This window comes from Taeniopygia guttata, chromosome 27, assembly GCF_048771995.1.
Source record: "Taeniopygia guttata chromosome 27, bTaeGut7.mat, whole genome shotgun sequence".
NCBI classification, from domain to species: Eukaryota; Metazoa; Chordata; class Aves; order Passeriformes; family Estrildidae; genus Taeniopygia; species Taeniopygia guttata.
The window spans coordinates 3331990-3347811 of NC_133052.1; the positions used below are offsets into that span (position 1 = coordinate 3331990).

Consider the following 15822-nt stretch of genomic DNA (forward strand, 5'->3'; position numbering starts at 1 on the left):
GGTTTTGGGGGGAAAAATCCGATTTTTGGGAGCGCTGGAGGCGTTCGGAGGTGGGGGCTGCTCCTACCTGGAGGTCCCCATCACCCCTCCACCCCCCCCCAGGCTGTTTCTGGGGTCCCCCCAAGCCAATTTGGGGTGGGGGCACCCTCAGCACCCCCAAATTTTGGGAAATTTTGGGGGGTTTGGGGGGCGCATCCCCCCCACCCCACCCGGGGAAGGCGGTGCGGGAGCGGCCGCCCATCCCCTCTCCTCCTCCTCCTCCTCCTCCTCCTCCTCCGTCACCGCGGGGGCCAGGCTTGAGCTTCATCGTCATCGTCATCATCTTCCTCCCCACATCTACCCACCCACCCACCCATCCCCCCTAAAAAAAAAAAAAAAACCCAAAAATCCCCCCCCACCCCCAAAAAATCCCTTCCATGGTGCGGGAAGGCGGCATGGCCCGGACCCCCTCCAGCTCCACGCAGGACATCCAGATGGACGTCTTGGACAACGCCGCCCTCCAGGTGCCACCCCCGCGGGGATTTTGGGGGGTTTTGGGGGGATTTAGGGGGATTTTGGGGGTGGCAGCACCGCCCGCAGCGAGGGAACAGCGCGGCTGGTGGGGGGCGTCCCGTGGGATTCCGCCGCGTGTGGGGGAAAATGGGGTTCAACCCTTCCCCCCGACCCCCCCACGCTGATAATTAGGGGGAACACCCTCCCAGCACCCCTAAAAAATAAAGGGGGACCCCCCCCACCCTCAACCCCACCGCGCCCCGCTGGGAGAGACCCCAAATCCACCCCCCCACACCCCGGTTTGACACCCAAGTGGGATTTTGGGGTTTTTTTGGGGGGTTATGGGGGTGTTGTGCCCACAGGGAAAGTTTGAGGAATTGGGAAAACTTGGGGTGCCCCCCCCACCCCGTCACCCCCTTTCCTTCCCTCGGTTTGGCCCCTCTGGGTGTATTTTTGGGGGGGGGGAGCAGGGACAATCCCCTCAGTGGTCCCAGAGGGGTGGGGGGCTCTGGGGACACTAATGGGGGGGTGGAGGTGACAATTTTTGGGGTGCGAGTGTCTGTCACTGTGGGTGGCATGTGAGGGGGGGGGGTCCCGGACCTAAAAATACCCCAAATGGGGACCCCCTCCCCCCGGGCTGGGTGGCAGCTGGGCCCAGCTGTCCCTTGGGGACACCGAGGGGGGGTGACAGCCCCTCCCCCCCAGCGTTTTACCCCCTTTAGTCCCCCCAAAAAGGGCGGGGGAGGCGCTGGGACACCCCCAAATCCTCCAGCCCGTCCCAGCAGGAGGGAGCGGGGGTCCCATGGGGGTGGGTGCCCAATTTGGGGGGGTTCTCAGGCATTGGGGTGGTGTCACCCCTACCCCCGGGGGGGGTTTGACAGGGGGGAGGTAGATTTTGGGGGGGCTGCTCCCCTGAGCTGCTCAGACCTCAGGGTTGGGGTTGGGGGGGTCGCAGCCCCCCAAAATCCGAAGAAGGGGCAGCCCCCCATCCCCATCCCCATCCCCATCCCCAGTGGGGTCCGGCTGCGGGGTGGGGGGTGGAAGGGCTCGGAGCATCCCCGGCAGCGGGGGTTGGGGTGCAGAGCTTCACCCCCAGTTTTGGGGGGAGTTTTGGGGGGATTTTTGGGGTTCCAGCGCTCCCCTCGCTGTGCCCAGGGCAAGTACGGGCGGCGCAAGAGCCGCTTCAAGCGCTCGGACGGGAGCACCTCCTCCGACACCACCTCCAACAGCTTCGTCCGGCAGGTACGGGGGGGCCCCGGAGATTTTTGGGGGGTCCTGGAGATTTTTGGGGGGTCCCAGCCCTCCTTTGTACCCCGGGGATTGAGGTGGGGTCCCCCCAACCAGATCTGACAGTGCCCTTGGTACCTCTCTGCTCTGCGCTGTGTGCTGGAGGTGTTCCCCCCACCCCAAAATCGCATCCCCCACAGCCAAAATTATATTACATCCCCCCAAAATCGCATCCCCTGCACCTAAAATTAAATTACATCCCCCCAAAATCACAGCCCCACAGCCAAAATTAAATCACATCCCCCCAAAATCATGTCCCCCCCTCCCAAAATTGCATCCCCCCATTCCAAAATTGTATCTCCCCTCTCAAAATCACGTCCCGCACACTCAAAATTAAATCCCCACTCCAAAAATCGCATCCCCCCCACCCAAAACTAAATCACATCCCCCCAAAATCGCGTCCCCCACACCCAAAATTAAATTACATCCTCCCAAAATCACGTCCCCCCCCCTCAAAATCACATCCCCCCTCTCAAAATTAAATCGCATGCCCACAAAATCACAGCCCCACATCCCAAAATCGCATCCCCCCTCCCAAAATTAAATCATATCCCCCCAAAATCACATTCCCAACTCCCAAAATCACACCCCAACACCCAAAATCCCATCCCCCCTTCCCAAAATCACCCCCCCCAGGGATCCCCTGCCCCTTTTTGGGGTACCAGTGAGGGGACACACCCCCCCCTCCCCCCCTCAGTACCAAACCCTCTCTCCCCAAATTTGGGGCCCCCCCAAACCCCGGTCCCCACCCCCTGCCCGGCCCCGGGCTAAAAATACCCGGGGTGAAACCTGAGCCCCCCAAACCCGCCCCGACCCCCCCCGGGCCCGCCCGGCCCCGCCGCGCTGCCCCGGCCCCGCTGCCATGGAGCCCCCCGGGAAAGCCCCCCCGGCTGCCCCGGTGAGCCACCCCCAATCCCCCAGGACCCCCAATCCCCCAGGACCCCCAATCCCCCCTGGCCCCACACCCCCAGGACCCCCCAATCCCCCCCACCCGGCCCCACAGCCCCACACCCCCCAATCCCCCAGGATCCCCCCAGCCCCACAGCCTCACACCCCCAGGACCTCCAATTCCCCCTGGCCCCACAACCTCCAGGACCCCCCACCTGGCCCCACACCCCATCCAGGACCCCCGTTCCCCCCAACCCCACAACTCCCCGTTCCCCCCTGCCCCACAATCCCCCAAGACCCCCCATTGCCCCCCACCCCACACCCCCAGGACCCCCCATTGTCCCCAGCCCCACAGCCCCCCGTTCCCCCCGGCCCTACAGCTCCCAGGACCCCCTAACCCCACAGCCCACCCAGGATCCCCCATTCCCCCAGGACCCCCCAATCCCCCCCAACCAGCCCCACAGCCCCCAGGACCCCCCATTCCCCCTCCCCACCCTCATCTTGGGGTCCCCTCTTCTCCCCCGGGGGTTTGGGGGGGGTTGTGGGGTGTTTGGGGTTCTGTGGGGTGTTTGGGGGTCTGTTGGGTGTTGGGGTCTGTGGGGTCTGTGGGGTGTTTGGGGGTCTGTGGGGTGTTTGAGGTCTGTGGGGTGTTTGGGGGTCTGTTGGGAGTTTGGGGGTGTTTGGGGGTGTTTGGGGGTCTGTGGGATGTTGGGGTCTGTGGGGTCTGTGGGGGGTCTGGGGGGTGTTTGGGGTTTTTGGGGGGTCTGGGCAGTGTTGGTGTGACCCCCGAGTCCCCTCCGTGGGGCAGGATGGTGTCCCCAGGGGGAGTTTTGGGGAGCGGGACCCCCCCGGGACCCCCAAATCCCCTCTGGGTGTTGGGACAAATCCGGGCTGGGGTGTCCCACATGTCACCCACCGTGTCCCTTGGGTGTCCCTTGGGTGACCCTTGGGTGTCCCTGGGGTGTCCCTGCTGTCCCCTGCCCCGGGGGACACTCGGGGGGTCCCGGAGCGGCCTCGGGTGGTGGCTCGGGAGCGGCGCCGGTGTCGGTGTCACCTTCCCGGCCTGGGCGGAGGCGACAGCGACAGCGACAGCTGCGGTGTCCCTGTCCCTGTACCGTCCCCATCCCTGTCCCTGTCCCTCTGTCCCTGTGTCCCGGTCCCTGTGTCCCCATCCCTGTCCCTGTGTCCCTGTCCCTGTCCCTGTCCCGCCGTGTCCCTCTCCTGCCATCACCCCGCCGCGGGGACACTGGGGTGGCACCGGACAGTACCGGGGTGGCACCGGGTGGCACCGGTGTGGCACTGGGGGCTGCAGAGTGGGACCGGGTGGCACTAGGGTGGCTCCAGGCAGCACCGAGGTGGCACCGGGGTGGCACCGGACAGTACTAGAGTGGCATCGGGGGCTTCGGGGTGGCCCTGGGCAGCACCGGGTGGCACCAGGGTGGCTCTGGGCAGCACCAGGGTGGCACCAGGGTGGCACCGGGGGCTCTGGGTTGGCACCAGGGTGGCACCGTGCAGCCCCGGGTGGCTCCCGGCGGTCACACCGACGGGCAGTGGCAGCAGTGGCAGCGGGCAGGGGCTGGCAGGGCCGGAACCGGGGCTGGGCTCCCTGCCCGGTGGGCACCGGCTGAGCCGTGCCCGCTGCCGGTGCCAGGGCTCGGCCGAGTCCTACACCAGCCGCCCCTCGGACTCGGACGTGTCGCTGGAGGAGGACCGGGAGGCGCTGCGCAGGGAGGCCGAGCGCCAGGCCATGGCCCAGCTGGAGAAAGCCAAGGTGGGACAGCCCGGAGCGACCCCCGGGCACCGGCCCCAGGACCCCCCAGCCCCGCACCGGGACCCCCCAGCCCCGGCACCAGGACCCCCAACCCCAACCCTGGGACCCCCCGGGACCCCCAACCCTGGCACCAGGACCCCCCAGCCCCGGGATCGCGACCCCCGGTGCCCCCAGCCCTGCCCCGGGACCCCCCCAGTACCCCCCAACCCCAATCCCGGCCCTGGACCCCCCAGCCCCAGGACCGGGACTCCCCGGTGCCCCCCAGCCCCGGACCCGGGACCCCATTTTGGGGTGGAATTCCCCTGTTTTGGGGTGGCAGAGGAGAGCATCTCCCCGATTTGAGGTGACAGAGGGGGGGATCTCCCCATTTTGGGATGAAATCTCCCCGATTTGGGGTGACAGAGGGGGGGAATCTCCCCCTTTTGGTGTGTAATCTCCCCATTTCGGGGTGGCAGCGGGCTGGAATCTCCCCATTTCAGGGTGAAATCTCCCCGATTCGGGGTGACAGCGGGGGGGATCCCCTGATTTGGGGTGACAGAGGGGGGGATCCCCCATTTTGGTGTGGAATCTCCACATTTTGGGCTGGAATCTCCCCATTTTGGGGTGAAATCTCCCCAATTCGGGGTGGCGGGGTGGGGGGGGGAAATCTCCCCATTTCAGGCTGGAATCTCCCCATTTCGGGGTGACAGCAGGGGGGATCTCCCCGATTTGGGGTAGAATCTCCCCGATTTGGGGTGACAGTGGGGGGGATCCCCCATTTCGGGGTGGCAGCGGGGGGATCCCCCATTCGGGGTGAATCTCCCCATTTTGGGGTGGCAGCGGGGGGGATCCCCCCATTTGGGGTGACAACAGGGGGGGATCCCCCATTCGGGGTGACAATGGGGGGGATCCCCCATTCGGGGTGACGGGGGGGACCCCCCATGGTGCCGGGGCCGCTGCCCACCCGTGCCATGCCGTGCCCAGACCAAGCCCGTGGCCTTCGCCGTGCGCACCAACCTGGGCTACACCGCCGCGGCCGCGGACGAGGCGCCCGTGCCCGGCCTGGCTGTGAGCTTCGAGCCCCGAGACTTCCTGCACATCAAGGAGGTGCCCGGGCTGGAGGGGCTGCACCCCGGGGGCTTTTGGGGGGGTTAAAAGGTTTTTTTTATCTCCCCGGGGGGGCTTTTGGGGGGTTTAAAGGTTTTTTTAATCTCCCTGGGGTGGGTTTGGGGGTGGTTTTAAGGTGTTTTATCTCCCTGGGGTGGGCTTTGGGGGGCTTTAAGATGGTTTTTTATCCCCCTGGGGTGAGGTTCAAGGTGGTTTTGAGGTGTTTTCCACCCTGGGGTGGGCTTTTGGGGGGTTTAAGGTGGTTTTTTATCCCCCTGGGGTGGGCTTGGTGGTGGTTTTGAGGTGTTTTCAATCCTGGGGTGGGTTTTAAGGTGTTTTTTTATCCCCCTGTGGTGGGTTTGGGGGTGGTTTTAAGGTATTTTCCCCCCTGGGATGAATTTGGGGCAGGTTTTAAGGTGTTTTTCCCCCTGGGATGAATTTGGGGCAGGGTTTAAGGTATTTTTCCCCCTGGGATGAGTTTGGGGCAGGGTTTAAGGTATTTCCCCCCCTGGGATGAATTTGGGGCAGGTTTTAAGGTGTTTTTTCCCCCTGGGATGAACTCGGGGCAGGGTTTAAGGTATTTTCCCCCCTGGGATGAGTTTGGGGCAGGGTTTTAAGGTGTTTTTCCCCCTTCCCCGGAGCAGAAGTACAACAATGACTGGTGGATCGGGCGGCTGGTGAAGGAGGGCTGCGAGGTCGGCTTCATCCCCAGCCCCGTCAAGCTGGAGCAGATGCGGCTGCTGCAGGAGCAGAGGATGAGGCAGAACCGCCTGAGCTCCAGGTGAGGCTCACCCCGACACCCCCAACCTCCTCCTCCATCTCTCTCCGGAGCTGATCATCCCCTCCCATCCCTCATTTCTTCTCCCACGCAGCAAATCGGGTGACAACTCCACCTCCAGCCTGGGCGATGCGGTGACGGGGACACGCCGGCCCACGCCCCCCGCCAGCGGTAAGGGGTCCGACCTCGGGGTCCCTTCGTCCCCTCCACCCCTCGTGCAGGCAGGGTGACCCCATTTCCCTCTGCCCCTCTTCTTCCACCCCCTTCTGCTCCTTTTCTTCCCCGTTTCCACCTCCCCTTCCCTCCGTCGCCCTCATCGCTCTCTTCTCTCCTGGCGCGGCCGTGCCCAGGCTTTGCCTTTGACCCCGATGAGTTAGAGGAGGAGGAGGAGGAGGATGAGGAGGAGGAGGAGGAGGCTCTGGAGAGGCAGCAGCGCTCCCCTAAAAGTAGCGTGAGCAGCGTCACCACCCCCCCCGCCCACGGCAAGCGCATCCCTTTCTTTAGGAAGGTAACGGCCCCCGCCGGGCCCCGGCTCTGCCGCTGCACCCGCTGCGCTGCCCGTCCTAACAGCACTGCCGGGGGGCTGGGGCACCCATGGGAGAGCCTCGTGGGGCTGGGGGCACCCATGGGAGCACCTCGTGGGGCTGGGGGCACCCCACGGGGTCATCCCATGGGGCTGTGGACATCCCATGGAGGCACCCCACTGGGCTGGAGGCACCCACAGGGTCATCCCATGGGGCTGGGGTTACCCCACAGGACTGGGGTCACCTCATGGGGTCACCCCATGGGGCTGGAGGCACCCACAGGGTCACCTCATGGGGCTGGGGGCACCCAAGGGAGCACCCCACGGGACTGGGGACACCCCACTGGGCTGGGGTCATCCCAGAGGGTCACCCCACAGGATTGGGGGCACCCCACAGGATTGGGGGCACCCACAGGGTCACCCCATGGGGTCAATCCACAGGACTGGGGTCACCTCACGGCATCACCCCATGGAGCTGGGGGCACCCACAGGGTCACCCCACGGGGATTGGGGCACCCCATGGGGCTGGGGTCACCTCATATGGGCACCCCACAGGGCTGGGGTCACCCCACAGCACGGCCCCCCCCGTGTTGTCAGTGGGATGGATCTGTCCGTGGCTGTGCCCCCCCATCTCCATGGACTGTATCAGTCCATGGTGACCCCCCCCAGCCCATGGAATGGATCAGTCCATGTTGAGCCCCCCCCCCCCGCCCCCGGAGCCCATGGAATGGACCAGCCCATGGCTGTGACCCCCCCCCAGCCCATGGAATGGATTCGTCTCTGGTGACCCCCCCCCCCAGCCCATGGAATGGACCAACCCATGGCTGTGACCCCCCCCCAGCCCATGGAATGGACCAGCCCATGGCTGTGACCCCCCCCAGCCCATGGAATGGACCAGCCCGTGCCCCCCCTGCCGGCCACCTCCCCCCGCAGTGTGCGCATGGTGTGTTCCAGCACGGCCGCTGTCACCCCCCCGCGGTCAGAATGGACCATTCCTGTCCCCCATAACCCGGGGGGGGTCTGGGCACAACCACCGTGCGGGACGGGGGGGTCTGCGGGGCCTGGCAGAGCCCCCGGGCACCCGGAGCCCCCCGAGGGGCGGTGCTGGGGTCACACCTGTATCACCTCTGGGTCACACCTGTGTCACCTCTGGGTCACACATATGTCACTGGGTCACCTCTGGGTGACACCTGTGTCCCCTGGGTCACGCCTGTTTCCCTGGGGGGCTCTGGGGGTCACACCCATGACCCTGGGGTGTCACACACGTGTCCCTGGCCCAGGTGGGTGTCACACCCATGACCTTGTGGTGTCACACGTGTGTCCCTGGGGTGCCACCCCCATGTCCCTGTCACCCCTGGGTGCCAGCCCTGTGCTCGCGCTAACAAACACGCTAACGAACATGCTGACGAGCACGCTAAGGAACACACTAACGAGCACAACACGCTAACAAACACAACATGCTAAGGAACGCGCTAACGAATGCGCTAATGAATGTAACACACTAAGAAACACACTAAGGAACACACAAGGAACACGCTAACAAACATGCTAAGGAAAACGCTAAGGAACATGCTAAGGAACGTGCTAAGGAACATGCTAAGGAACACAACACGTTAACAAACACAACATACTAAGGAACACGCTAACGAACATAACACACTAAGGAACACACTAAGGAACACGCTAACAAACACGCTAAGGAACACACTAACAAACATGCTAAGGAACACGTTAAGGAACATGCTAATGAACGCGCTAAGGAACATGCTAAGGAACACGCTAAGGAACACAACACACTAATGAACATGCTAAGGAACACAACACGCTAAGGAACACGCTAAGGAACACAACACGCTAAGGAACACATTAAGGAACACGCTAATGAACACAACATGCTAATGAACACGTTAAGGAACACGCTAATGAACACAACACTCTAAGGAACATGTTAAGGAACACGCTAATGAACACAACACACAAACACGCTAAGGAACACGCTAACGAACATAACATGCTAAGGAACACGCTAAGGAACATTCTAAGGAACACAACACGCTAAGAACACGCTAAGGAACACGCTAACGAGCTCGCATGCCTTGTTTGTCTCCCCTGCCCCGCGGCCGCAGCCAAGCAGAAGCAGAAGTCGGTGAGTAGCGCCCGGAGCCCCGGGAGGCGCCCCCCGCTCGCAGCCCCCCTAAACCCTCAAACCCCCCGGGGGTGTCCCATGGATGTCCCGTGGGTGCCCGTGTCCCATGGGTGTCCCGGGGGCGTCCCGGGGGTGCCCCGTGTCCCGGGGGTGTCCGTGTCCTGGGGGTGTCCGTGTCCTGGGGGTGCCCATGTCCCGTGGGTGTCCATGTCCCAGGGGTGTCCCGGGGGTGTCCCCGGTGTGCCCGTGTCCCATTGGGTGCCCATGTCCCGTGGCTGCCCGTGTCCTGTGGGTGCCCCGTGTCCCATGGGTGTCCCGTGGGTGTCCCGTGGGTGTCCCCGTCCCCACTGACCTGCTGTGTCCCCAGAGCGAGCACGTGCCCCCGTACGACGTGGTGCCCTCCATGCGCCCCATCGTCCTGGTGGGGCCCTCGCTCAAGGGCTACGAGGTGAGCGGGGTTTGGGGGGGTTTGGGGGTTTTTGGGGGGCTCAGGGGGGGACCCCAGCCCCACGGTGTCCCGTTGTCCCCCCCACATGTCCCCCCAGGTGACGGACATGATGCAGAAGGCGCTGTTCGACTTCCTGAAGCATCGCTTCGACGGGCGGTGAGCGGCGCCGGGGGGACCCCGACCCACCCCCGACCCCTTGGGGGGACCCCCGACCCCACAGAGGGACCCCCGACCCACCTTTGACCCCATGGAGGGACCCCCGACCCACCCCCGACCCCACGGGAGGACCCCCGACCCACAGAGGGACCCCTGACCCACCTGACCCCATGGAGGGACCCCTGACCCAATAGAGGGACCCCTGAACCCAAAGAGGGACCCCTGAACCCAAAGAGGGTCCCCTGACCCCATGGAGGGACCCCTGAACACACTGGGGGACCCCTGAACTCACAGAGGGACCCTTGACCCCATGGAGGGACCCCCAACCCACCAGGGGACCCCTGAACCCACCAGGGGGAACCTGACCCTGTGGTCACCCCGGGGGGAAGGTGGTGGGGTCAGGGGGGTGGCACTGGGGTCAGTGATGGCTGTGGGGTGACACCGGGGTCCTGGGGGTGACCCTGGGGTGACCCCGGTGTCCCGGGGGGGGCTGACCGTGCACCTGGGGGTGTCCCCGCGTGTCCCCAGGATCTCCATCACGCGGGTCACGGCCGACATCTCCCTGGCCAAGCGCTCCGTGCTCAACAACCCCAGCAAGCACCCGATCATCGAGCGCTCCAGCACCCGCTGCAGCCTGGGTACGGCCCCGGGACACCTGGGGACACCCCTGGACAGCCCCTGGACACCCCCCGGGACCCCCTGGGGACACCTGGGGACACCTGGGGACACCCCCGGACAGCCCCTGGACACCACCCCAGACACCCCCCCGGGACCCCGGGACACCCCCCAGACACCCCTGGACACCCCTGGATACCCCCCGGGACCCCCGGGACACCCCCCAGACACCCCCCTGGACACTCCCAGACATGTCCCTGACCCTGTCCCCATGTCCTTGACACAGTCCCCATGTCCCTGACCATGTCCCCGTGTCCCCTGACCCTGTTGCCGTGTCCCCATGTCCCCTGACCCTGTCCCTGTTGTCCCCCCGTGTCCCCATATCATGTCCCCGTGTCCCTGTCCATGTCCCCACGTGTCCCCTGTCCCTCTGTGTCCCCTGGCTGTGCCACCGTGTCCCTGTCCCTTTGTCCCCTGACCCTGTCCCTGTTGTCCCCACGTGTCCCCATACCATGTCCCCATGTCCCTGTCCATGTCCCCGCGTGTCCCCTGTCCCTCTGTGTCCCCTGACTGTGCCACCGTGTCCCTGTCTCCGTGTCCCCTGACCATGTCCCCGTGTCCTCACGTGTCCCCTGACCCTGTCCCCATTGTCCCCACGTGTCCCCTGACCCTGTCCCCACGTCCCTGACCCTGTCCCCGTGTCCCCATGTCCCTGACCGTGTCCCCGTGTCTGCACATGTCCCCTGACCCTGTCCCCATGCCCCTGACCCTGTCTCTGTTGTCCCCATGTGTCCCCTGACCCTGTCCCCACGTCCCTGACCCTGTCCCCGTTGTCCCCACATGTCCCCTGACCGTGTCCCCACGTCCCTGACCCTGTCGCCGTTGTCCCCACGTCCCTGACCCTGTCCCCATTGTCCCCACGTGTCCCCTGACCGTGTCCCCATGTCCCTGACCCTGTCCCCATTGTCCCCACGTGTCCCCTGACCGTGTCCCCACATCCCTGACCGTGTCCCGTGTCCCCAGCCGAGGTGCAGAGCGAGACCGAGCGCATTTTCGAGCTGGCCCGGACGCTGCAGTTGGTGGCCCTGGACGCCGACACCATCAACCACCCTGCCCAGCTGGCCAAGACCTCGCTGGCGCCCATCATCGTCTACATCAAAATCACCTCCCCCAAGGTGGGCACGGCGCTGGGGGCAGTGCCAGCGCCTCCCTGCCACCCCAGGGACACTGTCCGGGCGCGGGCCGTGTCCCCGCGGCCACCCCGGCTGTCCCCTCCCGCCAGGTGCTGCAGCGGCTGGTGAAGTCCCGGGGGAAGTCACAGGCCAAGCACCTCAACGTGCAGATGGTGGCCTCGGACAAGCTGGCGCAGTGCCCGCCTGTGAGTGCGCCCCGTGGTGCCAGCCTGCCCTGCCCTGCCCTGCCCCATTGTCCCCTCTCTTTCCCATAGATTCTGCCCCACATTGAGCTGCCCCGCCCTGTCCCATTGTCCCCACCCTGTCCCATTGTCCCTGTCCTGTCCCATTGTCCCCTCCCTGTCCTATAAGGCTCTTCCCTGTCCCATAGATTCTGCCCCACATTGAGCTGCCCCGCCCTGCCCCATTGTCCCCTCCTTGTCCCACTGTCCCCACCCTGCTGCATTGTCCCCACCCTGTCCCATAGGCTCTGCCCCACATTGAGCTGCCCCTCCCTGTCCCATTGTCCTCTCCCTGTCCCATTGTCCCCACCCTGTCCCATAGATTCTGCCCCACATTGAGCTGCCCCTCCCTGTCCCACTGTCCCCGCCCTGTCCCACTGTCCCTACCCTGTCCCATAGGCTCTGCCCCACATTGAGCTGCTTCCCCCTTGTCCCATTGCCCCGCCCTGCCCCATTGTCCCCACCCTGTCCCGTAGGTTCTGCCCCACATCCATCTGCCCTTCCCTGTCCCACTGTCCCCGCCCTGTCCCACAGACCCCACCCTGTCCCACTGTCCCCACCCTGTCCCACTGTCCCCGCCCTGTCCCACAGATCCCTCCTTGTCCCATTGTCCCCGCCCTGCCCCATTGTCCCCTCCTTGTCCCACTGTCCCCTCCCTGCCCCAGCTGTCACCTGTCTCTTCCTCAGGAGATGTTCGACATCGTGCTGGACGAGAACCAGCTGGAGGAGGCCTGCGAGCACCTGGCCGAGTACCTGGAGGCGTACTGGAAGGCCACGCACCCGCCCAGCAGCAACCCCCCGAACCCGCTGCTGAACCGCACCATGGCCACGGCCGCGCTGGCCGCCAGCCCCGCGCCCGTCTCCAACCTCCAGGTACAGGTGCTCACCTCCCTGCGCAGGAACCTCGGCCTCTGGGGCCGCCAGGCCACCCCCAGCCCCCCCGGAGCCCTGGAGGAGCACGCGCTGTGAGGCGGCGGCGGGGACGGCGGGGACGCCAGGACACCGGGGACATCGGGGGCACTGGGGATGCCAGGACACCGGGGACATTGGGGACACTGGGGATGCCAGGACACCGGGGACATTGGGGGCACTGGGGACATCGGGGACATGGGGGCATTGGGGACATCGGGGACACCGGGGGCATTGAGGACATCAGGGACATGGGGGCATTGGGGACATCGGGGACACCAGGGATGCCAGGATACCAGGGACATCAGGGGCATCGGGGACACTGAGGACATTAAAGACACTGGGGACACCAGGCCATTGGGGACATCAGGGACACCAGGGACACCAGGACACCGGGGACATGAGGGACACCAGGGACGCTGGGGACACCAGGGACTTTGGGGACACCAGGGACTCTGGGGAGATTGGGAACACCAGGATGCCAGGACACCAGGGACATCAGGGACACCAGGGACATAAGGGACACTGGGGACACCGGGGACACCAGCACACCAAGGACACCAGGACACTGGGGACACCCCCCCAGCCCTCAGGAGATCCCTGGGATCAGAGACACCCTGGGGGACTGTGGCACTCCCCAGGTGTGGGATTGTCCCTGGGGTCACCTTCCCTGGGATCAGGCTCTCCACCCTTGGGTTGGGGTCACCCCTGGGGTTGGGGTCACCCTAGAGGACCGTGGTCCCGAGGTGTGGTGTCACCTGCTCTGGGGACACTGGGATTGGGGTCACCATGGGATTGGGGTCACCATGGGGAACCACAGCCCCCCAGCAGTGGGGGATCCGGGTCACCCCAGGGACCTGCTCCTGTTCCTGGATCAGGGCCACCCCTGGGATTAACCCTGGGGCTCTGTCCCTGCCAGCGCCACATTTGGGGTCCCCTGGGAGTCCAAGGGGATTGGGGACCCCCAAGATCTGCCCCCTTCAGGAGCCACCCTGTGCCTTTCTGGGGCTGCCCAGGGGATTGGGGACCCCCATTCCCACACCTCTCAGGGGGAGCCGTGGTGGGGGTGGATAATTTGGGGGTGCCCTTGGTGGGGTGCACAGCCCCATCCCACCGTGCTGAGCCGGGGCGGGGGGACACACATCCCGTTCTGTCTTGTCGCTAAATGTCCCAGCGAGCTCATCCCGCTCCCCGCCCCCGTGTCCCCCGCCAGAGGCTGGCCAGCAGCGTGTGTCCCCAGCTGTCCCCGCTGTCCCCCACTAACCCCCGCACTAAGCCGCCCCGCCCGTCCGGCCCCGCATGGTGTGCTCGCTTCTCGCACCCAGGCTCCGCACCCGGGGGACTCGGGGGGCCGCGGGCAGGGCAGGGTCCCCCCGCCGCCCTCCCGCCCGGCTCCCCGCAGCCTGGCCCGCCAGGACACCTTCGACTCGGAGGCAGCGGGCAGCCGGGAGCCCGGCGATTCCTGCTGCATGGACATCGAGATGGAGCCCGTCGAGGAGGAACCGCCCGGCACCCCCGGGGCCGCCCCGCAGCCGCCGCCCGGTTCCTGGGACGGGGCCGGGGAGGGCCGGGGGCTGCGGGGCCGAGCCAAGGGTGAAGAGCCGCTGCCTCAGAGCGATGGGGAGAGCTGGGGCCGGGACGTTTACACGCGTTAGGATGAGGGGGTGCGGGCAGGGGGCTCCCCCCCAGCGCTGGTTTTGGGGTGCGGGACAGCCCCGCTGGTTGCCTTTGTGCGCCCCCCTCCCCGAGCCCGGCCAGCCGCGCCCCTCTCCTTGCTGAGGGGGGGTCTCCCCCTTGCCGCAGCCCCCCAACATCTGGCGGTGCCTCGGGCCCTCCCTGCCCGGCAGGGACAGCAAGTGACCAAAGGGGACCCGGCGTGTCCCCGTCCCCCCGGCGAGGGGTGAGGGGCCGTGCCCCCCCTCCCCAGCCCTGCCCGCTGGGTGCCCCCCGCTTCTCCATGGTGCTCTGGGACCCCCGCCCCAGCAGTGCCCCCCGTCCCAGCAGTGCCTGGCACTGCCCCCACCGCCCCCGGCCGTGCCCGGGGGGTGCATGCGGTGTGCGGTGTGTGCTGGGGGGTCCCCGCTGCCCCCGGCCGTGCCCCCCCAAAGGTGCTCCCGAGGGGGGGTCTGCATGTGTTTGCCTCGGAGGGGCTCTGCCTGAACTGGGGGGTGGGTGGGGGGGGTGTGAATCTGAGCCAGTTTTGGGGGTCTAACCTGTGCTAACAGCTGCCCAGCCCTGGCTTTTTTGGGGGGGTCCCGCTGTCCCCCCCTTCCCCAGCCCCCCTCCCCTCCCGTTCCAACCCCCCCCGCCGTGTCCGTCCGTCTGTCCGTCAGCCTCTGTCCGTCCCCCCCGCACCCCGGGGCACTGCCTTGTCCTGTGCCCGCCCCGGGGTGTCCCCTGTGCCCCCCAGCTCGGCGGGGTGACCACACCAGGGTGGCCTTGGGGACACCCCGTGTCCGAGCCTCACCGCGGGACGGGGCTTGTCCCACCTTGATGGGGCGGCCCCTTTGCCCCCCACCCCCACCCTTTGGGGGTCCCCGGGGTCTCTGCCTTACCCAGACCACCAGCCCGGGTCGGGGGGCTTGGGGGGGGCACCCAGCTCTGCCGCCACCCACGTGTGCCTCAGTTTCCCTCTGATATTTTGGGGGGGACTCGGTGTCACTGCCTGCCAAGTGCTTTGAGCCCCCTCTGCCCCCAGCGCTCGCCCCCGTGGCGACCAAAATTTGGGCAGTGGGCCCACCCCCCCCAAAAAAAAGGGGCAGAGGGATGTCCCGTGTTTATGTCACTCGTGAAACTTTTAATTTAAAGACGCGACAAAAAAATGTTATTTTATTTATTATTTATTTGGTTTATGTGTGTAGGGGGGAGGGATGGGGGGGGGACTCGCCCCGCTCGCTTTGGTTCTTTGTAATAAAGATTTCGGTGAGACCTGCCCCGCTCCTGAGCCCGCTGGGGACACGGGGGACAAGGGGGGACAGGGAGGGGACACGGAGGGATACAGGGGACACGGAGAGACACGGGGGGGGACACGGTAGGGCACGGGGGGGACACAAGGGGACAGGGGGGGACACGGGGGTGCTGCGGCCACCGCGGCTGGACCGGACACAGCTCGGTGACCCCCGCACCGCCCCCCTGCCCGGGCTGGGGATGGACCCGGGACCCGCCCGGGGTTCCGGGGCAGGGGAAGGGGCGAGGACCCGACGCGGGGATCGGGGGGCTCCAGCCCCCCCGGGAGATGCGCAGCAACACCGGGCCGGGTTTGTGGGGCTCCGGCCCCGCTATTTAGGGACAATAAATACACGGCGGGGG

The 15822-nt window shown here is 66.0% G+C and overlaps 2 protein-coding genes across 3 annotated transcripts; both read left to right on the plus strand.

Moving 5' to 3' along the window:
• Window positions 1–377: 377 nt before the first annotated feature.
• Window positions 378–12625, plus strand: CACNB1 (calcium voltage-gated channel auxiliary subunit beta 1). 2 transcript variants are annotated; one of them, XM_041721531.2, is made up of 13 exons: window positions 378–503; window positions 1648–1734; window positions 4319–4438; window positions 5402–5524; window positions 6169–6305; window positions 6397–6473; window positions 6653–6810; window positions 9339–9419; window positions 9517–9575; window positions 10104–10213; window positions 11214–11365; window positions 11473–11568; window positions 12292–12625. In XM_041721531.2, exons 1-13 carry the CDS (start codon window positions 417–419, stop codon window positions 12571–12573), a joined length of 1569 nt encoding a protein of 522 aa, XP_041577465.2. In that variant the 5' UTR covers window positions 378–416; the 3' UTR covers window positions 12574–12625. The 2 variants fall into 2 exon arrangements, with proteins under 2 accessions (XP_041577465.2, XP_072775229.1); XM_072919128.1 differs by lacking the exon at window positions 6653–6810 and adding an exon at window positions 8952–8971.
• A 288-nt stretch (window positions 12626–12913) lies between these two features.
• LOC140680696 (uncharacterized) lies at window positions 12914–15352 on the plus strand. Its single transcript, XM_072919023.1, is given in 6 exon segments — window positions 12914–12993; window positions 13433–14124; window positions 14127–14167; window positions 14170–14273; window positions 14275–14711; window positions 14714–15352. Coding segments are annotated over 6 exon segments (1791 nt in total). The 3' UTR covers window positions 15151–15352.
• The last annotated feature ends 470 nt before the right edge of the window (window positions 15353–15822 follow it).